General features: G+C 38.2%; 2 protein-coding genes across 4 annotated transcripts; both read right to left on the reverse strand.

The window, feature by feature from the left end:
* Positions 1-1488: 1488 nt before the first annotated feature.
* Positions 1489-3134, reverse strand: LOC125579401. Of its 2 annotated transcripts, none has more exons than XM_048743458.1 (5): positions 2803-3134; positions 2609-2695; positions 2349-2480; positions 2132-2260; positions 1489-2040 (listed from the first exon to the last, which is right to left on the reverse strand). In XM_048743458.1, the coding sequence occupies exons 1-5, from the start codon at positions 3097-3099 to the stop codon at positions 1750-1752; spliced, it is 936 nt and encodes a 311-aa protein (XP_048599415.1). In that variant the 5' UTR covers positions 3100-3134; the 3' UTR covers positions 1489-1749. The 2 variants fall into 2 exon arrangements, with proteins under 2 accessions (XP_048599415.1, XP_048599414.1); XM_048743457.1 differs by having other exon boundaries at positions 2567-2695; positions 2803-3133.
* A 13514-nt stretch (positions 3135-16648) lies between these two features.
* On the reverse strand, positions 16649-22162 carry LOC125579402 (SNF2 domain-containing protein CLASSY 3-like). 2 transcript variants are annotated; one of them, XM_048743459.1, is made up of 4 exons: positions 21865-22162; positions 19048-21769; positions 18824-18973; positions 16649-18736 (listed from the first exon to the last, which is right to left on the reverse strand). In XM_048743459.1, exons 2-4 carry the CDS (start codon positions 21760-21762, stop codon positions 16811-16813), a joined length of 4791 nt encoding a protein of 1596 aa, XP_048599416.1. In that variant the 5' UTR covers positions 21763-21769; positions 21865-22162; the 3' UTR covers positions 16649-16810. The 2 variants fall into 2 exon arrangements, with proteins under 2 accessions (XP_048599416.1, XP_048599417.1); XM_048743460.1 differs by lacking the exon at positions 21865-22162 and having other exon boundaries at positions 19048-21858.
* Between the last annotated feature and the right edge of the window lie 224 nt (positions 22163-22386).

Consider the following 22386-nt stretch of genomic DNA (forward strand, 5'->3'; position numbering starts at 1 on the left):
CATGCATCTCAAACAAAGTTTTTTTTGGTCTATATATACTATTTCACTTACATGTATAATAAAAGAGAAATTCCCATAATAAAATGGTTTTTACGTTATGTTATCCAGGCCTGAATAATCAATCTTTTGGATTAAATGCAATTTATATAGAGTCTTAACTAAAAAGAAATATGTGCTTTAGTTATATTAAAATGATTCCCTTAAATCATTTCCATGTACCAATACTCCAATAGTACGTAACTTCTAAGAGTAAAACCTAGCTACTCCTCTTCATGTAGAAAATATCCTAGAGATAAATTTTCTTCTACATATTAACTATTAAGTATATATCATGTGTGATTTTTCCATAGTATCTCTACTTTAATAACCACTTTACTTGCACAAAACAAAAAAAATAATCTCTAATTTAATTTATAATTTGATGCCAAAGACGCTATATGAGTCCATAGTTTATGATAATCATGAAATGACATCCATTGATGGTTAACAAAACGAAAGGGACAAAAGTAGATTGCATGGTTTCACATGGTAATTACATCTAATCACCAAAAAAAACCTTAGTTAATTAAAAAAAATACAACTAAGATTTTGCTTTTACTTTCTCTTTTTTAGTACAAATCCCATCTCTTATATTTCTAGATTTACGAGGCAGTCAGAGCAAAGAAGATTCACCTATATTAAATAATAAAATTATACTATATAATTAAGAATTAAATAGTAAATGCATCTGTTTTTTCTTTTGCTTTTATTGTGGGGAGACCCACATTTTCTTTATGTTTGATTGTAGGCTATGTAATGCCCGTTTGTATTTATTTAGAGCTGGGTCACATAGCATTTTCAGAAAAAAAAAATGAATTTCAAAGTTTGGATAATGTTTGCTAATTTTCCTCGTATTTACAATTAACTCTAAATGATTATAAGGGGTAAACTAAGTTTCCTAAACAAGAAACACTGTTCTTACACAAATTTTCTGCTTATATATATCAAATTGCTTTGTTCAAAAGTTTAAGATTGTTTCAAGCATCGATGTTGATGGACGATGATAATAAAGCTAGTTTTGTAGTTTCACTGTTGGTTAATGGACATAAACCCGTTGGTCGGTAAGAGTGTTAATTTTCAATACAGACCAATGTTTCTCCTACATGTCGGTTTAATTAACCGTCCGGTTCCATCCTAACTCTGCAACATGAAACATTTTGCCATATAAACCAAAGTTCATAGCAGTCAAGGCAAAGCCAAACATATATAAGCCTTACAAGAGGTCCATCAATATCTGTGATCATTGCTCAGTTGTTTAGAGAGACTCATGAGGTCCATCTTTTTACCTGTACAGTTCATTCCATCGTTTCTAATAAACTCTTTGCAGCATATTATAACATTAAACCTGATTACTCAAAAGTTCATAGCAGACTAACGCAAATGCAAACAAAAGCCAAATTTGTTTCTCTCTGAGAATGGAGATACTCAGATAACAATCCGACAAAGCAGAGCATAAATAAGTCTTACAAGATTATTTAAAATTTTTAAAATCTTCAAAACAGTTAAATAAAGTTTCTAACTACTATTTGAATGTGATGATATAATTGAAAACGCATTAAGATAAAATTAGAGCTCAAGTCGATCTCTTATTCAAAATATAAAAACATTAAATATCTCGTTTAATGAGATTAGTTATCCGAGAGATCCTTCTTCAAGCTAAGCTTTTTTGTACTTGGCTTCTTACGTATGCATGGTACCAACTTCAACTTGTTAGTCTTGGTCCTCTTCTTCTTTTGCCATCCATCCATCCTTCTTTTTGCTACCATCCCCAGCTTCCTCCTCGATGGGAATTTTTTGATTCAATGTCTCGTTAGAGGGCCAATTAAATATTTCCTCAGCTTCAGTGGTGCCCACTCGCAGATACTGAGCCACGTCCAAGTAGATGGACTGATAGCAAGGTAATTCGGTGCTTACCATCTGGACCAACTCCTCATCTGATTTATCGAAGACATATTGGACCACCATGTCTTGGAGTGTCTGAAGTTTCTCAGCTCTAGCCACCTATATATGAAGTGAAAAAATGAGAGAGGTGTCAAGGATGAATCAGTCAAGTGTGAAACCTAAAAAATAAAATTGAAACAGTGTGTGTGACCCAGAAAATTTTGATGAGAGCCTTGAGGTTTTGGTTATGGATTTCCAGGGAAAGCTGGTCTATGGATTTACTGAGGATAAGGTTGTGCACAGCTTTGCACAGTTTCTCATAAGACAAGGGCTTAGCCACCTATATGCACACACACAAAAGTGTATCAGGATTGAGAGGAGGCAAGTATATCAGGATAGTTAATTAATTATTGGAATAAACACAAAACCTCGATCAATTTGATCAAACCGAGGATATCTTCTTTGGCAATCATCTGGGAGAACTCTTCTTTTGATTTCATTAAAAGGGACCGCACAGCAGACCAGAGCTTCTCAGTCTCTTCCAGGTAATAAAGAGCCGACTAGTCGAAAGACATATAATTAATTGAGTTAGGAGGCCGAGAGACAAGCAAACACACACACATATATGATTTGTGTACAAAAACACCTTGACAATCTTGAGGAGACTCTTGAGATCTTCATTGCGTACCATATAGGATATTTCTTCTTGTGATTTGTCCTCCACATACTGGATGACACCAGCATACAATGACTGAAGATCCAGATAATCAGCCACCTATATATTGAACAAAAACTATAATTAAGATCATAATTTAAAAATTAAAATAAATGTTGATTAACTTGATATCTGAAAGAACGACAGACAGACAAGAGACAAGAAACCTTGATAAGGTCCATGAGACTGGTCAGGCGCTCTTCACCGTGTAGGAACTCGTCATACATCCAAGTCTTCAGCACGTCCGAGGAGCAAGTGGTATCACTGATCCTCACGCTGTAGGTTAAAAGCTTCTTGAGGACTGTGCTTTTCACATGGGGCATCTCCACCGGCTCAATTTGCTCATCGTATCGTTCCTTTGGAACCATCTCATTGAACAACTTCCATGTCTTGGGATCAACTTCTACAACCTTCCTATCACAGCAAATACACACGACACTCTTAGAATCATCCGCCGTCGCCATTAGAAATCCTAAAGCAGCAATTAAGATTTTGTCTTTTAGGTTTTGTGATGATATAATTATATACATGATTTTTTTAAGAGAAAAAGACTAGAATAGCACTAAACCAAGTTTTTGTTCCCAAAGTAGCACTCAAGGCTCAAAGTCACAAAAATAGGTTTCATTAAAGAGGTAATGTACACTTATATCCCTAGAGTTAATTAATCCAAACCTTAGGGTTTAGAGTTAAGGGGTGGAGTTTTGGAATTAGGGTTTAAAATTTTATAAATAATAAATAATAAAATAAAAAATAAAAAATTTAAAAACAGTTTCAAAAAGTATTTTTAAATTATAAAAATAAAATCTGAAAAAAAATAAAAAAAATTTGAAATTTTTTTTTAAAAAAAAAATTATAAAAATTTCGAATCTGAAAACATATAATCTGAAAGTATAAATTTTTTTTTTATTTTTTTATTTTTTTATTTTTATTTTTTATTTTTTATTTATTTTAGTTTGTTTATTTAATTTTAAACCAAGGGTATTATAGATATTTTACCCTTTAATGAATGTCATTTTTGTGACTTTCTCCTTCTAGTGCTATTTTTGAGACATAAACTTCAAAAGATGCTATTATTGACAATTGCCCATTTTTTTAATTATTTTTAAAAAGTTTAATGGTTCAAATTTAGGTTTTAGTAGTACCGACTCTCACAGCAAGTTAATTACACGCCTCACTTTTTGTTAGGGATGGACACTTCGGTTATTTTCTCGGTTCGGTTCGGGTTCAGTTTGGTTAGTTCGGTTCTAGTATTTTTTTCAACTGAAATAAACCATAGTTAATTTAGTTCGGTTTGTGTTCGTTTCGTTTTGTATTCGGTTCGGTTTGTAATCAATTTGGTTTGTATTTAATTCGGTTTATTTGATCGGTTTAATTAGGTTCTTTTTAGTTTAGTTTTTTTTTAAAAAAAAATATGTTTTAACACATAAGTAGTGTGAACTCAATTCAGTATAAAACTGAAAAAAACTTTTAAAACGTCACAAAAAGTATATAGAAATTAAAACAAATAAAAGTTAACTAAAGTAAAAAAAAAAACAATATCAATAGTAATGCCTCTAATAACAATGGTTTGGTTTATTCAGCACCCTATTTTTCTCTTTTTAAGTTTTGGGGATGATTGGTTTATTTGCTGTAGCTTTCTTTGCTGTAGATTTCTAAAGCACTAATTTTTGGCTCTAGAAATAAAGCTCTCTACAGCCATATTTTGATTTTTCAGAGATTTTTTTGCTGTGAGTTTTTTAAGGAAAGCAAAGCTCGATTGGTTGAAATATATAGCTGTAGACTAAATTTTGGCTGTCTAGAGCATCTACAGCCCCAACCAATCATCCCCCTTAACACTCCACATCATCTTCTCTCTCTTCCACATATTATTCAACAATCATTTCATTTTTATACTCTATAATAGTTTAGTTTAATAAAATTCAACACCCTACTTTATCATTTTTAATTCACACTTATATCAATTACTCCCTCCGTTCCTAAAAGATGTATGTTCTGGAAAAAAAATTTGTTTTAAAAAGATACATTTTTTACTTTTTCAATGTATGATTTTATGAAAAATTGTAAGTTTCAAAAAAATTAATAGCGTTTATTGAATTTTTATTGGCTTAAAGTTATGGAAAATTGTTATTCACAAAAAACAATGCATATTTAATGAGTTTTCTTAATATATGTGAAAAATCTAGAATATGTATCTTTTAAAAACAGAGGGAGTATAATTTAGTAGCTACATATTAATAATTATTTAAGATATTAACAGATTATAATGAATATCTATTTAGCAAAAAAAAAGTTTAAGAATACCAAAACACTTGATTAAAAATAAAAAAATAAAATTATAAAGAAAAAGTGACATTTTTAATATATATCCAAATTAAATGAAAGTAATCTCTATTTATAGACTATAAGAAATGATGAACTTTTGCTATTATTTTTAGTTTTTAAAAAGTTATGTTTTTATAGAATAATTGAGTTCTAAGAATATGGTGAAAATAGAAAAACACTAAAATGTAAACAACCAATGAAAATCTATATATATATATATAAATATGTTTCTCTCCTGTGAGAGAGACACGTCATCAATTAGAAACAGCAGAAGGCGACACGTGTCTCATAGCAAAATTTATCACGCTTTCGTTTGGTTTCTATTGGGCCTGCGAGCTAAGATTTTGTAAGTTTTGAATAACTTTAATTGAGTTGAATGATGTAAAAAGAAGTTAGGCCGTTTAAACCTTCGTCTTCTCACTTTCTTCAAGAATGGCTAATCTAAAATTTAAGAAAGGATTCTTTGTATTTCTGCGAGAAGCGTTTAATAACGGCGTGAATCCACTGTTCGTATCGATTCGAGTTCTTCTCACCGGCAATGGAAAACCAGTACTGTTACGGATTATATTAAATCGTCGTCATTAACTCATTATCCCTATTCATTCCACTGTTTCTCATTCAGTGCATCTCTTCTTCTTTAAGTCGGTGAATCTGCAAGTATAAATAATTGAGTTTGTATTGTATAATTCATCATTTCATGCTTCAATTTCCGTTGTTACTGCCTTCTTTGTTTTGGATTTGAGCTCTCCGGCTTTAATGAATTCATGGACGTGTTTCTGCGATCAGGTTGGAGTGAAAGCTCATGGGACAGCAAAGAGAATGGCTTTCTTCCCGGCAGTTAGGGAGGAGACGGGGATCGATCGAGCTAGGACTAGGAGAGAGTGGAGTCGGGGAGTTTGTCTCCGATGGAAATGGCGAAGGAGATGGTGGTTGAGTAGGAGCTGCGGCTGCTACTGAACTGAGGGAGAGATTAGGAGTGAGAGAGTGTGTGAAGGAAAGAGGCTATGTTTGTGGAGGTTGGGAAGATGAATGGTTTGATTTTTGACCGACTGTGGTGTTACATTTCCCGGTGGAGCAGAGCAGTCGTGTCTTATCCTCTGGTCTCCACATACCGGAAAGAAATCCGGAGACGTTAAGCAAGTGCGTTGAGTCCAAACATCATCTATAATGCCATCATTAACAACAACTTCCCAATGCTCTCATGATCTCTCATTCAGTGCCTCTCCCACTACTTGGATAGAGTGAAACTGCGAGTATAAATATGTAAGTCTCAATCCTCTTCAAATCATCACTTCAATCCTTTGACTCTCAAATTCGGTACGATAAAGGCAGAATGTGAATAAGGGTGGTGATCTCATGGCTGTTTATATTGCTTTGGTGGATGAGGAGGGGATATATTTTCTTAACTTATGCTCTGATATTTTACACCAAAAGTAGAGCTTATTATTTCTATTTACTCGACGCCCCGTTTCTATTAGGTTCTCGGAGAAGACCAGTTTTGTTGAGATTGCAGAAAGCATTAACCATTTCCTTACGTTGAATCTCTATTTGTAGTTACAACATGGTCAATTATAGGAAAGGACAAACAAGAGCGATGGTGACTCCTTCTTGGCATGTTCTTTGAATCATTGCAACTTCTTAAGATTTCTCAAGCCCACATCAGGTATATTATATTTAATTATTTACAGCTCCTTTAAAACATAGATATTTGTCTTCAAGCTTTCAGCTGTCCAGTAAGACAATCATAGGGTTTCTAATTTTACAGAGATATTTTGGTGTTGCAATTGGCAGAGGAAAACAAGCTACTAAAACATAAGCTACTGTGAATGTGTTCGCTATAATCGTACTGTGCTTTATGTGTATGGTCTGAAGCAGTTATAACGAACTTCACAATGGACCAGGCAAGTAGATTATGAAACCACGAAGAGCTTCTACGGTTAATGGGATTGATGATACTGATTAACAAACTAAATGGAGGCATAGCTTTACAACAAATGTTTCTTGATTGCATAGCTGTTGGCCATTTTGGACATGCTCATCAAGGTTTACTCTTTACTAATCCTCAAATTCAAATTTGGTATATTTAGTTTTCTACCTCTTTAGATGGCTTTCACAATCAAATCTTCAGTATTTATATTGTTCTTTCTGAATAATTTGTCTCTTGCGTAAGGAAATGAATTAGATATATACTCTTCTGATTTATGTTTGTATAGATAACAAATTGAACTCCATCATAGAATTACAATATCATATTTATTCACTGTGTGCACATTCTTTCATGGCAGGAATAGTAGATAGTCAGGGGCTCAAGTCACCCTCATGATGATGACAACAGGCGGAGGAAGACATAACGCCATCTACAGTTCTGAAAAATGGTGAAGAACTTGAAATGTTGAAATTCCATATGTCTACTTCATAAAAGTACCTTCTCATTGCAGTGTTCTTGCTCAAGAAACCCAACCATGCTAGATGGCTGGATGTTAGACTCCACTAGAGGAAATCAGTGGAAATGGATAATCGTAAAAGAAATCAAAAGTAAGTTGTGGAAACAATATCTGTGTAACTGTGTTTCTCACTTCTTCTTTTTTTAGAACAAGGCTTTAGAATCTGAGTTTCGCTTTTGGTGTATATTTCCTATTTGATGACAAGCGTACGTAGTGGCAATTGCTCTGTTGACATATACATTTCGTGTTAATTCGTTCTTATCTATTTTTATGAGTTCATTTACAGCTATTATTTATTTTAGCTATTTGATAGTTTTAGTAAAAATGTATTTATATGTTACAATGATACCTAAAACGAAGGCTTTTTTTTTTCAGTAGGCACGGCACTGAGTAACACATGCTACTGCTAAGTTCATCAATTGATTCCCTAACGATCATTTCTTTTTGCTATCATATTTTTAATAGTTTTCATCAATAAAATAATAGTGCCATTTACTTTTTTGAGTGAAAATATAATTCACTTATGCTACAAAGTTCCATTGTCTGTATATCTATCTGACAGAAATAATCATCAATTGGTCAACATAAAAAAATTTATAATGTATTATACTACATTTTAAAAGAAACTATGATAATGTTTAAGTTTACTCTAATTCTTTTCTGTAAAATAACATCTCATCATAAAGTACGTAAAAAAATATGTTTACAGAAGAGAAATAAAACTGGTTATTTTGGAAGATAAATACAAGTGGGTTAAATCGTTTATATATGTCTCTAAATATTATTATAGAAATAAATATAGAAATGTCTTGAAGATGTTCTAAGCAACTTTTATGATGTTAGTTGTTTAAAAAAATAATCCTCTCTGTTTATAGAAAAAAAATATCATAATTTAGCTTGAATGCAACTTAGGATCTCTTCAAAGAAACCGATTTCAACCAATTGGTTCTCTAAATCTTGACAACAAAAACATCTTGATAGCTAATCTCGAATGGAACATAGAAACTATTATGAATTTCTTCTCCCATAATCTGAAATCCCCATGCTTAAGATTTAAGACTAACCAAAAAATGGTCCAAAGATACTCATATTTGGTCCTAACAAACAGTAAAACTTATTTTACCAAAATCGATTATCACCCAACAATAAACCTAAGAAATGAAACGATGAACATCAGAAACAACATTCTCAACCCATGAACACTATTTCGACCCAGCTGGATGGCTAATATTTGGTTTGTCAATTTCTCACTAAAGTTGAAATTTTCTTTTTGGAAAATTATGCAAAGGCCTTACGGCTGGTGAGAGCCTCAAACAGAGTTGTATACATTAGTTGTTTGATACAAATTATTCAACTGCAAATGACATAACAACTCAATCATGGTGATGACATAAAAGAAAAAAAATTCAAAACAAAAATTACTTACAAACAAACTAACCAACAACTTAAATTAATAAAATAGAATATCTCAATACCAGCCAAACGTTCCTTACGCCGCATCTCTATATTGAAAGAGAAGTGTTATGGAACTAATATGATCTTTATAATGCCACCAAGAAAGTGCCATCTCAATAATCTTGAAGACGATGCATTTTATTACTATAAATAAATGGAGAAGTTTTTGGAGTTGGTTTAGAGTGACTAACAAGTGCATACACTCATCGACCAGTACTTAGTTTTCACACTTTCGTGTTTCAATATTTTCTTATTTTTATTAGCTTTGCTTTACTACCTTCTTCGCATTCAATATAACATTCTAATTTTAATAAGAATGCAACTTCAGATAATCATTATTTCCACTCTAATAGCATGTCGAAAGACTATGATTTCAACATAAACAGTAATTACTCTTATAACATACACAAAAAATTATCCACAACCCAATTCTTCCGAACCTAAAATATTACAAATCATAAATAACATACCGACTATGAAATCAAACTTTTGTAAAATGAAACAACATGAAGACCATTTGAAGCTCTCGCAGCATATCAATACCAAATCTCTTTAATTTTTTAAAAAAACTATTATTTATTTTGGACAACATAAACAACTATTGTAAACAAGTAAAACATATCTTATCACATATAATTTTTCCTCACTTAAATTTTTTTAAAAGACATAAATCATTATCACACACATCTCTTGCAAATGCAAACCTAAAACATAAACTACAAAATCATACAAAAAATAAAAACCTAGATCACAAGTACAGTATATCCCGCCCGTAGGGCGGGCCTACCCTAGTAGAATATATAGCAGTGTGGGTCCTATCTGTTTTTTCTTCAACATGTTGAAGTTCTTCAAGGGGTGTTTACTCCACCTGTATTTTTTCTTAATTCAACATCCAATACATTGGTTTAAGCGGTTGAAATATTTATTCAACAGGTCCATTGTAAATGGTCTTATATCACTAAAAAACCTGTAATGAAGTATTTTCTTAAAAAACCTGTGATATCATAAAAAAAACTGCAACAAATCAATAACTAATATATGTTATACACAAACTATATGAGTATTTATTTATATCTTTATTACTCTAAGTCTAAACCCATGATTCCATTATCATAAACCTAGTATACTCTTTTTTTTTTTTTTTTTGAATAAATGTAAAATTTTATTCAAAACTATCCTTTGTACATCAAGTGCTTCTATTTTATATGTAAATCAAGCTAAAAGCTCTAACAAAATTAACTCAAAAACTTTCATGACCTTGACTCTCTAGTTCCAAACCATGTGATCAAACTCTCCTCAAAATGTTTTTTCCCCAACCCCTTCACCATTAGAAGCTTTAGGCGGATTGCTTTATCCACAAATCTGGTAATCATGCCTGCACTTTGTGGTGTTTCACCATGTCTACGGTTGTTCCTTTCTCTCCATAAGGCATGAACCGTGGCTTGGAATGTGTATCGTAGCAGAAATTGTTTAGTTGGAGGTAAGGTGGTTTGTGAGACCATCCCAACTAAATGATTCCATTCCGTGGTGAAAGCTCCTTGCAAGATGCCCCCCACCAGCTCCTTCCATACTTCCTTTGAATATTTACAGTTGAAGAAGAGGTGACTACAAGTTTCATTTGCTTCATCACACAGCACACACACCGGGTTGACTGCTGTGTTCCACATCTGCATTCTATCACAAGTTTGCAATCTGTTTCTCAAAGCTACCCATATCAGGAAGGAGTATTTCGGCGTCGACTGTGTAAACCAGATGCCCTTGCTCCACTCACATCGAGGGGAGCCAGAGCGAAGCTGCAGCCATGTTTTTTTTGAGGAAAAAACCCCAGCGTGGACTCCTTCTTTCTGTTTCCAGAGGGGAAAATCTTCTTCTATACTAGGCGCAGACCGCAGGGAATCAATTTCAGCTTCTACCTCATTTAAAAAGTTTTCTCTGTGTCGTCGTCTCCTTCTTCTTCGTTGGTTGCCAAGAACATCAGCAACTACTGCTTGATCTGAAATTCCCAGAACAATGCAGCCTCGATCTCCCAACACTTCCTTCAGACATCCAAATTTCGACCAATTATCATGCCAGAATAATGTGTTCTGCCCGTTCCTTACCTCCATTTTATAAAATTGCTTCGCAAGATCTCTGAGTTTGAGTAGTTTCCTCCATACCCAAGACCCCAAGCTAGTACTCTCTTTGATTGTCCAGAATGAGCCCTTCCTGATCAGATAACACTGCACCCATTTAACCCAAAGCGATGCTTTCGCTGAGTGGATCCTCCATATCAACTTAAGACTGTGTACCGTATTTATCTCCTTCAGCGGTCGAATCCCTAGACCACCCTCATCCTTTGGTAAACAAACATCCACCCAACTGACTTTTGCTTTACTTGTTTTCAGCTCTGGTCCCGACCACAAGAAAGCTGAGCATAGTCTTTCTATATCCTTCAGGCAGCTGCTGGGAAGTTTGAAGGCTTGCATCCAGAAGTTTGTGAGACTCGTAATGACTGATTTGATGAGTTGCAGTCGGCCAGCGTGGGATAGAAATCTTCCAGTCCATGATTTCATTCTTTTCCTAACTTTTTCCACAAGGGGTAAGTAATCATGTACTGTCATTCGCTTGGTTAGGAGTGGTAGGCCCAAATACCTTACAGGCAGGCTACCCGAAGCAAAAGGGAAGCTACCGAGGATGTCTTCTTGAGCAGCTACCGTGGCACCAGCAATGTACAAGGTGGATTTTTCTAGACTGATCTTCAGCCCTGACATGACTTCAAATTCATCAAAGACCTTGAGAACACCTTCTATAGAGCGCTTTGATCCATCGGTGAATACCATAAGATCGTCAGCGAAGCATAGATGTGTGAGCAAGATGTTCTGGCAGCGTGGGTGGAAACCAATTTGCTTCCTTTCCGCAGCTCTATCAATCATGCGGGAGAGAACATTGATGCAAATGACAAAGAGGTAAGGTGAGAGAGCACAGCCTTGGCGAAGGCCCCTTTTGCTTTGGAAAAAGCCAGCTAATTCCCCATTGATTTGAACTGAGAAGGAGGCAGTGCACACACACAATTTTATCCAGTGAATGAAGTCCTCTGGTATGTGCAGAGCTCTCAGCGTGTTCAGGAGGAAATCCCAGTTAACGGAGTCGAAAGCTTTCGCAATGTCGATCTTCATTGCACATCTTGGGGTGATGTCTTCCTTGTGATAATCCTTTACTATCTCTGTTGCCAGCAGGAGGTTTTCCACCAATAATCTGTCCTTTACGAAAGCAGATTGGTTGTGGGAGATACACTGAGGGAGAGTAGCCTTTAATCTGTTCGCGATGATTTTTGAGATCACTTTGTATAGGACATTGCAGCAGGAGATTGGTCTGTAGTCTTTCATTTCTGTCGCAATGTCTTTCTTGGGAATAAGAGCCAGAATGGTGGAGTTCAACCCCTTCGGTAGAAACCCTTTGCAGAAGAAAGACTGGACCGCAACTGTGAAATCCTTTGCAATTACACTCCATGAAGCCTTAAAGAACTCAGTGGTGAATCCATCTGGTCCAGGAGATTTGTTGCTAGGCATGTGGAAAAGGACCTCTCTTATCTCTTCTTCTGTCACCAGCTTTGTAAGTGATGTTCTCTCCTCCTCACTACATCTAAAAGGTAAAATCTCTTGTAGCTCTTCGACTGTGGCGCTACGAAGGTCCGGTGGTTCAAAGGTAAGGAACTCTTTGAAGAATCTCTCTGCTTCGGCTTTGATTTCCTCCTGCGAAGTAACCACATTCCCGCTAGGACATTTTATCTCCCTGATAGCATTTCGAACCTCTCTAACTTTGGCAGCAGTGTGGAAAGCTTTGTTGTTCCTATCCCCCACTTGCAACCAGTGCAGCTTTGATCTTTGTTTTAAGAACTTCTCCTCGATGGTGGAAATTCTCTGCCATCTCTCAGCTGTAAACAACTCTGCACGTATAGTATCCTGATTCGGATTACTGAGTAAGGCTTCTTGTTTGTCACAAAGGTTTTGATATGCTTCTTTAACCTTCCTTGATAAGTCCCCCAGTTTCGCTCTACTTAAAGATCTGATCAAAGGTTTGAGGCCTTTGAGAGACTTTGTGAGGCGATGAAGCGCAGAAGTTGAGACAAACAACGGCTGAGTGTCTTTCCAGTAATCCTTTATAGCTGCAATAAACTCTGGCATCTCAGCAAGCGCATTTGTGAATTTGAATGGCTTCCGCTTCCCTAATGTTTCATTTTTTAAATGAAACCTTCCTCGAAGGTGATCTGAGCATCCTCCTGCCTCAAAGACACCATACGCTTGAGTGCGTTGATTCTGCCATGTTTCATTTACCATAATTCGATCCAGCTTTTTGCAAATGAGCCCCTCTTCACGCTTGTTGCACCATGTGAATTTTGGCCCCTGAAACCCCATATCAGTGAGGCTGCAGTGCTGAATAACCTCTTCGAAATCTCGCATTCCAGGTGTGGATATGCCTGCATCTTGGTAGCTTGAGTGTTCATCTCCGTCAAGTATCTCGTTGAAATCCCCCATGATGATCCATTCTTTATTTCTGAACATGGGAGAGTTCTGTTGATCTATGATATCCTTCCATAATTCCTTCCTCCTTTCAGCTGTGTTCTCCGCATATACAAAAGAACACAAAAACTCCTCTGTTTCCCCCTCCGCAAGAACAGAAACAGTGATGATCTGATCTGACTTGAAGACTGGGGTGACTCTTATTTGTGGACTCCAAAGAACCCAAATTCTGCCTTTCCTGTTGTACTCATAATTATTTACAAAGGACCAGCCCTGGAAAGTTGAAGAAACAATATGCTCCGACTTGCTTTCCTTGACTCTAGTTTCTAGCAATGCTCCAAAGTGAAGCCCCTTATTTTGAATCCAGTTCTGTACAGCTTTGTGTTTTGAGAGTCTGTTGAACCCTCTTACATTCCAGAAGAAACCACTCATTGAGAAGATTTCTGAGAGGACCTTTTTCCCAGAGTGCCTGGGTTTCCTGCTTCCTTTCCGGTACCGTCGGGGATGACCCTATGGTTAGTCTTGGATACTCTGGGAAGGGAAGGTCGCAAAGCTTTCCCTCCAACCGATGCACCAGTACTTTCTCCACTCATCCCTTTCTTAACCTTCTCCGCAAATGTTTCTGCCAGCTCGGACCTCATCACAGCCTGCTCCTTTGTAGGCGTGTGTAGATTTTCTAAAGACTCCTCGATACTCTCAACTCCTCCATTTGCGTCAGTATTTTTCTCACCATCAACCACAGTTACTTCAATTACCTCTTTCACTCCAGTGACTTCATTAACTGCCATACTCGTGATGTTTTCAACTGCCTCAGTGTCCCCTACAGCCGCTTCCAGCTCATTCCCTTTTACCTGCTCAACCAGATTGCCATCATCATCTGCAGCAGCTAGAACTGAGAACCTCGTAGCTATTTTCACCTGTCCAAATTCAAGAGTTTTCCTTTTCTGACTACCAGATTTCTCTGGAGAAACATTTGCCCAACCCTCCACTACTTCCCCCTCTTCTATTTCCACCAACGCTCCATCCATTACTGATTTCTCTGGAGTCTTCTCCTTAACAATCTCCCTTTCCTTCTGTAAGTTTAATTCCTCCCTTGCCTTTCCTTCCAAATACCCCTCCTTTATTATCTCTGTTACTGTTTTGGATGAACTATCTTTCTTGTTCATCACACAAGTCTTCTCCAAATGGCCCCATTTGCTGCAGGTATGACAGCGATCTGGCAGCCATGGATAAATAAACTCCACCAAAGAAGGGACTCCATTCTTTGTGAAGTTTATTTTTGTTGGTAACTCCTTGGAGAGATCCGCTTTGACAAAGATTTTTGCCACCTTGAAGTTCGAACATGATGCAGTTTCAGGGTGAAGCTTCACCGGATGCCCCACTGCACTGGTGATGAAGCTCAGTCCCTTCCACGAGAACATGTTCATCGGCACGTTCTTTAGGTAGACCCACATTGGTATCGACTGCACCTCAGGCTTCTCCTTCAACTCATCTGGAGTCCACTTTGTGACTACTAGTGGAATGTTGCCAATATTCCACATTCCTCTTCTCAGGATTCGAGTTCTCATTGCAGGATCTGGAACTCGGAATTTTTTCGTAGTTGCATCCACTTCGTGAACTTCCACTGGCTGCCCTTTACCTCCCTCTCTCCAAATTTTGTTTACTATAGCGTGGATTCGAGCGTTGTGAGGCGCTGTATCCAAGAACTTACCTATCAAAAAATCCTCCTACAGAGGATTTGCGTTGACAACCACTTCATCCGGAATCTCCACACTAAGATGACCCTCCTGAGATGTGATGTCGAGCTCGTACTTCCGCAAAACTTTTTTCTCCTTTGCTGCATCGACCCACGATGAAACCCTCGGAGCAACTCTCTCTTCTGTCTGGATCTCCTTCCCTAAGGCTGAACCTCCTTGCGAACCCTCCTGATCGTCCTTTGAACCCGTAGCCTCCGAGTCAGCCCCCGACGAGTCCGGCGGCTGCGCCGAAATCATGTTGGGAAACCTAGTACGAAATCACCCTGAAATCGCCAATCGCCTTAGGATACAAAAACGGTGCGTTTTTCCTCTCTTGTCCCCCTTAGGATACCGTTACTCTTTTCACCAACTAGAACATAAAACATAATGTTTCAAAGCATATGACTATTTTTATATTTCAAAAAGATTATTATCTCTATATAGAATGTCTTCTACATAGTGCTACAGTGCTTACTTTTCTATTTTTTTAAACTAAATCTTTTGATGATTAATATTAGGTTAGAAAAATATATGCCAATGAATGAAAAATGGAAAACAAGTAGGTTTAGTATTATAATTTTAGTATATTGGTATTACTAATATTTTTAATTTAAATAATTATAAAAACACATCAGTTTTTGGTTTGGTTCGGTTTAAAATCAAACCGAACCGAACCATTTGGGTTGGGAAAATCTTCAACCAAATGGTTTGATAATAGATTTTGGTTTGGTTTAACTCGGTTTGGTTCGGGTTTTTTTTGCCCACCCCTATTTTTTGTGATTTTTTTTTATTTTCACCTTTTTCATATTTGTTAAAAAAACCGGCGAGTGAGAGAGCACAAAACCACGTCTTTTAAAAACCAATACAAACCAGATGAAAATTGAACATCATTCGGTTCGGTTCGCATCTTAATTAATTAAATTCGGGCTTTTAAATGGGCCGCGCCATGGGTCCATTTAAGTCTCTTGATGAAGCAGCGATTATTCGTCGTCTTTTTTCCCGACGCCTACATGTCTCACTGTTACCGTCCGAAACTGGGACAACGTTTATAATCAATCTGGTGTCTTTGCTTGTTCATCGGAAACACCTCAAAGCTCTTCCCAGAAACACTTGATGAATCAGAGCCGCCGGTGAGTAGAGTCAGTGAAAAAGATGGGAGTCTTTTGACGATGAAACAGAGTAAACCTCTCTGATGTTTTTGATTCATAAGCTGCTCCATAGATGACTGGAGATGAGCACTCGGTGTTTTGAAATGAGAATTTGTGGAGAGGAGGTAAAGTTGTTTGTCTTGGTCTCTAACGAGTGTTAATTTTCAATATAGACCGACCAATGTTTTTACTACGTACCCGTTACAACCCAACTCTGCAACATAAAACGTTGTACCATATAACCCAAAGTTCATAGCAGACAAGGCAAAGCCAAACATATATAAACCTTACAAGAGGTCCATCAATATCTGTGATCATTGCTCAGTTGTCTAGAGAGACTCATGAGGTCCATCTTTTTTACCTGTACAGTTCATTCCATCTTTTCAAATAAAACTCTTTGCAACATAAATAACATTAAACCTGATTACTCAAACTTCATAGCAGACTAATGCAAATGCAAACAAAAGCCAAGTTTGTTTCTCTCTGAGAATGGAGATACTCAGATAACAATCCCACAAAGCAATGCATAAATAAGTCTTACAAGATTAAATAGAATATAAGGAAGAGAGAGTCATGGCATGAGTATGCTGAAGCCTTCAACTAAGTCAGCTTCCTTTGGTTGGACAATGAGATTATCAAACATATCCCCAAGCTTCAGATGCTTCACCATAGTGTCCAACACTTTATCCTCAGTCACAGCCTCAGCAATCTTCTCTTTCCCCTTATCAGGCCTTGAAGAACACGCAAACACCAGCTCCGAGATCCTATCCTTCTGCGCCTGCTTACAATACTTAGTCCCCTCTGGAGTTCCTTTAGCAACCAAGTGATACGTGTAAACAATCCTCTTCTGCCCGATCCTATAAGCACGGCTTATAGCTTGTCTCTCCACCGCAGGGTTCCACACAACATCCAAGAGAATCACCCTCGATGCTCCCACAAGATTGATCCCTTCAGAGCACGCTTTAGTCGAAGCTAGCAACACTTTAGCCTTGGACTTGGGGTCGTTGAACTCGTTGATCAAGGTCTGTCTCTGCTTCTGCTCGAGCTTCCCGTGCATGTACAACACCTCTTCCCCTTCTGTCCATTTAAACCAGTTCACCAAATGCTTCATTATCAGCTTCAGCGGGTCAATGTACTGACTAAACACAAGCACCTTCTCCTTGATCACAACGCACAGCTTGATGAACTCCATGAGGAACCTTGTCTTCACGCTTTGGTTTGGATCAAGCCTCACCTTCTTCAGCTGCGCAAGCAAGGCTTCATTGATAGTCAAGCTCTCTTTCCCTGTCAATTTGCAGTGAGAGACAAGAGAAGGATGGACCGAGACAAGAGATAGCTTGTGTTCCGTCTCGAACACATTCTTGGTCTTCTGGTTGTGTGTGACTTCAATGGACTCCAGGACTTTCCTCTGGAGATCAGGAGGGTTTAACACCACAACACACTCTCTCAAACCGGGGAGGCTCTTCTGAAGAATGCTTCCTTTGTGAACATGCACAAAGGGAAGCATCACAGCCTTAAGCTCCTCTATCCCACGGTTGTTGATTTTATCCCCCAAAGCTTTTTTCCCTCTCTTGGTGACTGTCATCCCACTCTTCTTGAGCGTGGACATGAGCCTCTCTAAGTACTTAGGCCTCGCAAGGCCCAAAACATTGCCAAGCTCTAAGAAGTTGTTCTGGAAAGGCGTCCCAGAGAGCAAGATGCGTTTCTGTGTCTCCACTTTAGACAGTGTCTTCCATATACAGCTTCTCTGGTTCCTAGGGGTATGTGCCTCGTCAAGAACGAGCAGTCCAGGCACATCCATTAGTATCTCTCTGATATCTTCCAGCTCTTTGTCTGGTTTCCCTTTTGTCTTTCTGTCCTCGTCCTTAACTCCTGCAAGCTTCTCGTAGAGGTTGTAACTGATCCCTAGTATGCTCTTTGATTTTATCCAAGAGTAAATCTTCACCATCCTTATCTCGTTATTGCTTCTAGCGCTTGAGTTCTTCTGCATCAGGAGCTTGGAAGCAGCTGAGTTCTCTCTCCCAGTGAACTCCAAGCTGCTGAGATTGTGAAAGGGAATGCTTATGTTCCATTTCTTGAACTCCTCAGCCCACGTGAGAAGCAGGCTTGCAGGAGCAATGATCACAGGTTTGCAATTAGGGAAGCACTCCAAGTAAGACTGAAGGAAGATGATGGTGAGGCGAGTCTTCCCTGTCCCTGGAGCGTGTGACATGATGCATCCTCCTGTTTCTTCACTGTTCTCAAAGTCCTGAAGCTCGTTCAACATAATGGTACCAGCCAAGTTCCTCCAGATGAACTCAAAACCTTCTTGCTGGTGAGGGTACATCTGAGATTTGACGCCTGGGATCTTATCCCAAACAGTCCCTTGAGTAGATTCAGATCCTTCCTTTAAATTGTTATTGCTGTTAGCTTCAAACTCAAGGTTCCCAATGAAGTTGCTGTTTTCTTCCTCTTCTGATCTGTCATTCTTTCTCCTTCCACTTGTGTTCCTCTCTCCCTACATGAAAGAAAGAGTTACCATCACACATCAAAACGTTTTTTAGTTAAGACTGTTCAATCATTTAAAGAAGATATATAAACTGACCCATTCAGATACATCTAGTCCTCTGATCTCTCTCAACACAAAGCAGCAGTGTATGCACTTTAAACCGATCTCAAGATCTAGACAAAGTTCATGATTCCCTTGTCTACAAGCTGCTCCTGGACTATCATCAGCTGATATCTCTTTCTCAATCTGCAAAAAAAGGGTTCAAAGTTAGAGTTACTGCTGTTCTAAAGCAAAATGAGTTTTAAGAAAAAGGAACTTGCCTCTGAATGAAGCTGGAGATCGACTTCGTTTGCATTAGTGTAAAACGCCACCTCTTCCCACATCGTATCTTCTTCTATCTGCGCCTCGGAAACCACCGGTGGTGCAGGCTCCACCATGCCAAACATCTCCACCAGTGGTGGTGGCCTGATGATTAGCAAGCCGTCATCATCGTATTTTCTTTCATCTTGTTCTTCAGGTTGCTCTTCTTCAGGTGAAGAAACAAGTATGTCATCTTCTTCTTCTTCTCCTAACCGATCATTCTCCCTAACGGAGTTGACAAGAAGCCTGAAGAGATCAACTTCTTTACGGCTCCCATCCAGCATTCTCCACCCGGAGTTGTTGTTGTTAGACTTGGCTGCCTCTTTCTCTTTAAGTGAAGGCTCAGATTCATATCCGGATTCATCTCCAGAGATGAGGGAAGAAGCAGACTCATTATCCACTGTCTCATTCACCAAAGCAGGCGTGGATAATCCTTCTGCAGGTGTAACAGGCATACTTGTCTTCAGTGAAAACTGTCTTGACGGCATTTCAGGAGCTTGGATCTCTTTTGCTTTCACAGTTTCAGGTCTTGATGTGGGCAGCCTCGCAGGTGTTATCACTTCTTTTGGATTCTCAGTTTCAGGTCTGGATGTGGATGGCTTCTCAGGGGATTTCTCAGTGTTGATAGGAACATAATCATGTTTGTTCAGATCATCATCATCATCAGCATCTTCTTCACCTCTTGTAATAGCATGTGGTCTGAAGCAAAAGCTGTCTGAATCAAAGATTCCTGTATTCTCTTTCTCACAGTGAACACAAGTGAACACCACACTGCTATTCTGCTTTGTTACTCTTTCAACTTCTTTGTGTTGATGTTCTTCTTCTGGACAGTGGAACTTCTGAATCCTCCTGTCCTCATTTCTAGGCTTGTCTTGAAACCTATCTTCTTCTTCTTCTTGGAGGTTAAACTTCTGAATAGTCTTGTCCTCATTCCTAGGCTTGGTTTGAAATCTATCATCTTCTTCTTCTTGACGGTTAAGCTTCTGAAGCCTTTTGAACTCTTGTACAGGCTTGGCTTGGAATCTTTCTTCTTCCTCTTCTTGACGGTTAACCTTCTGAAGCCTTTTGAACTCTTTTACAGGCTTGGCTTGAAATCTATCTTCTTCTTCTTCTTCTGGACGGTTAAGCTTCTGAATCCTTTTGAACTCTTTGGGCTTGGCTTGAAGTCTCTCTTCTTCTTCTTCTTCTGGATGGTTTAGTTTCCGAATCTTCAGTAACTGTTTCCTAGGAGTGATTGAGCTAGGAGCAGACCTTTTATACCTTCCCAAAGGCTTCCTTCTCACTTCAGATACTTTCCTGATTGGTGAACTGGCCTTTCTACAATCATCATCATCTGATTCTCCAACCACCTCCTTTGAACTGACTTCATCTTCACTTGAGGAGGAGGAGGAAGAGGAAGATAAAGATAAAGCTGAAGCTGAAGATGAAGAAGAAGATGATGAAGAAGAAGAAGACAAAGACTCCACGGTTACATCATCTTTAGCGTTATTATTGGCTTCACTAGCTCCTTCTTCCTCGCTGCTTTCACTGCTAGAGTCTAAGACTCTGCTACACTCCGCAAAAGAAAGCTTCTTCTTGGCTGAATGTTTGGTTTCAGACTCAGAATCTGAAATGATCTCTATCTCAGCAGGAACTGGTTTTGCAGCTTCCATTCCTCTAACCTCAGAGGAACACTTGTCCTTCACACATGTGTTCTCTTCTGACCCTGAGGATCTCGTAACAGATTTGACCACATCAGAATCCAAACTCTCATTCCCCTTGTTACTTGACCCAGAGGAGCTAGGAACAGACTTGACCACATCCACATCCGCATCCATAATCCCATCAGACAACTTTGGAACTGGTTTGACCACATCCACATCCATAATCTCCTCAGACAACTTCTCCTTAATACTTGACTCTGAGGAGCTTGCAGCTGATCTAATCACATCCATGATCTCATCACACAACTTCTGCTGAATGCTTGACTCAGAGGAGCAGCTAGGAACTGACTTGATCACATCTAAATCCGGAATCTCATCAGACAGCACTGGAACTGACTTAACCACATCTAAGCCTAAAACCTCATCAGGCAAGCTTGGAGCTGATTTGACCATATCCAAATCCAAAACCTCATCAGACAACAACTTCTCCTTAATACTCAACCCTGAGGGGCCCGGAACTGATGTGTCTACTTCCTCAACCCGAACACTAAACAAACCCTCCTCCTCCTCCTCCATGTTGTGTTCAGACTCGGTTCTTTTTACACCACCACCATCAGAGAAGTTGTTATCAGTTACCTCAGCAGGGAGATTGTTGTTGTAAGTCACTGTGACATCTACAAGGTCTGAGTCATGGTCCGTGTTGCAAGTCTCGGTGACATCTACAAGGTCGGAGTCATGGTCCTTGTGGTAAGCCTCGGTGATGTCTTCAATGTCAGAGTCATGGTCCTTTCTCCTTCTTCTTCTTCTTACACTACCAGAGGACTTGCTTTGAGTTACATCGGTAGAGAGATTGTTGTTGTGGTAAGTCTCGGTGATGTCTTCAAGGTCAGAATCATGGTCCCTATGTCTTCTCTTCCGCTTTCTTTTCCGGCGAGAAGACACGTGAGCCTCTTCCTCTGCCGGTTTCATCTTCTTCACTTCTTCAAGACGCTCTTTGTTCCTAAACTTGATTCTTGAACCAATCCAATCCATTTGAAAGCTGAGCAGGAGAAAGAGAGATAAAGATTATGAATCTGAAGAACAAAAGAGAAGAATCAAAGATAAACAAACTGTAAGAGAAAGAGAAATGCAAACCAAATCTTCAAAGTGAGCTTCTCTCTAGATCTGTGGTTTCAAAAACTTTTTGCTTTGAGATGTGTCTGGGCTAGTGAACCAATGAGAGTGAAATAGGGTTTAAAATGAGCGTTTCCGTAAGAGAGATGGCTTTTGCTAGTTTTAGCAAGTGTGAGAGAGACATAGAGAGAGTGATGGGTGGGAAAGAGAAAATGGGCATGAAGAAAGCGTGATGACAAAGCCATAGCCCCTGCTATTTCAGAGAGGACTCATACCGCCAAAACTTTGACCCAAAAAAACGTACTAGTGACTAACCATTCTTCTTCTGTTCATTTTCTTACATTTTCATTAAAGCAACTTCATTAGTCAGTTTCCATTTCTAGCATTGTTTTGTTAAAATAAAAACAAAAATATATCATATATTCTGATTTCTCACTGGTCAAAAAAAAAAACTGGACAAAGTAATATGGAACGTCATTCGCTCTTCATTCTACAAGACAAGAGATTCATTACAAGACAAAAAATCTTGTACTAAAATGTCTT

The sequence above is a fragment of the Brassica napus genome, chromosome A10 (assembly GCF_020379485.1).
Source record: "Brassica napus cultivar Da-Ae chromosome A10, Da-Ae, whole genome shotgun sequence".
Lineage (NCBI taxonomy): Eukaryota > Viridiplantae > Streptophyta > Magnoliopsida > Brassicales > Brassicaceae > Brassica > Brassica napus.